The following is a 1,372-nucleotide window of genomic DNA, read 5'->3' as shown; positions in this document are numbered from 1 at the left end:
ACTTTTTATGAACCCCTGGTGTTACGCGGGCCCCGTGTGCTACCATCCCAGGACCACCATACTAACTAAGGATATGGCACTGGTTGTGCAGGTGGTCTGTTGCCCTGTGGCCACAGGCTGGCAGGCCTGGCAGCAGCTAGAGTCTACTCCACACTCGGCTTACCAAACGGAATCCACCGTGTCTGCTTGCAAGTAGGGGCACCCTGGATTGTGTGACTGCTGTAGTCTGCAGATACGGTGTGTGCCTGAGAGCTCAGAGGAAGAGCTGTCTCCCGCTCCAGCAGGGTTACTGAAGGCTTGTGAATTTGGCAATCATTAAAACACAGTGATCGAACCCAACCTTGGGGAGAGAGGGGATCCAGGGAGAGGGAGAGGCTTCTTTGTCTTTCCCAGTTATGCCTTCTCAGGACCCTGACCTTCCCTGGAGGGAGAAGGAGAAAATGACCATGTTTCAGGTGAGTAAGACATTCCTTTCTGTTTTATGAAAATGTGATTGTATGTCTCTCTGTCTCGTCCTTGGGGATCGCTAATGGAAGACAACAGATCTTGAGTGCCTGTCATGTGCCAGACATGCATGTGTGTGTGTGTGTGTGTGTTGTTTGTTGTATTTTAGCATCTTTCTTGTCCACTCATCTCTGATCAGTTCTGAATCATCGCAAACCTACAGGACTGAGCAGAACTGTTCCCTAGGGTTTCTGAGGCTGTAAATCTTGACCGGAGTTCACAGCTACGCTTTCTCCCATGCAGCGGCTGGTGGATTTGAACTGCAAACAGCTTCTACCCAAAGCACTGGCAGTTCAAACCCACTTAGTGGTTTCATGGAAGACAGTCCTGACAATGTGCATCCGTAAAGTTTACAGACGAGAAAACTCGATGGAGCACTTCTACTCCAGCTCTTGGGGTCACCCCGAGTCAGGAAGGGCTCCATGACAATAGATTTGTTGGTTTGTTTTAAAGTACATACACAGGTCCCGAAAGTCCTTTGCATCTGACTTTACGTTATTCTTAAACACACTGAGAGAAGGCAGGCTCGTCCTCTGCATTTTAAACATGAAGAAATAGTTTACATACAACTCTTCTCCCAGGGATACATCAGACTCTGAAGCCTTTGACAATTTCATTGTAGTTGTTAGTTGCCATGGAATCGGGCTCAGGCTCCTGGCAGCCTTATGTATAACAGAAGGAAACACTGCCTTGTGCAAGAGTTAACAGAATAGAGGCAAATACTGTTAATAACGGTACAGGAAGGGGTTTGCAATTATTGTAGTAAAGCAAGGTATGTGATGTGTTGAATGTAAAAGTGCTGATCTGCTCTGTGTTTTGTTTTTAAGTTTTTATTGTGAATTGATTGAAAGTTTACAGGGCAGATCAT

The 1,372-nt window shown here is 46.6% G+C and overlaps 1 protein-coding gene across 1 annotated transcript in view; it reads left to right on the top strand.

Moving 5' to 3' along the window:
• The first annotated feature begins 440 nt into the window (after nucleotides 1–440).
• LOC102836890 (zinc finger protein 227-like) overlaps nucleotides 441–1,372 on the top strand; it is a 14,566-nt gene continuing 13,634 nt past the window's right edge. The window contains exon 1 of the mRNA XM_006871493.1: nucleotides 441–455. Within this exon, the coding sequence (XP_006871555.1) occupies nucleotides 441–455 (15 nt within the window). The remainder of the gene's footprint in view (nucleotides 456–1,372) is intronic.

This window comes from Chrysochloris asiatica, unplaced genomic scaffold (genome assembly GCF_000296735.1).
Source record: "Chrysochloris asiatica unplaced genomic scaffold, ChrAsi1.0 scaffold00168, whole genome shotgun sequence".
Lineage (NCBI taxonomy): Eukaryota > Metazoa > Chordata > Mammalia > Afrosoricida > Chrysochloridae > Chrysochloris > Chrysochloris asiatica.
The sequence above is the reverse complement of the archived record's forward strand: the minus strand, read 5'-3'. Positions and strand labels throughout refer to the sequence as shown.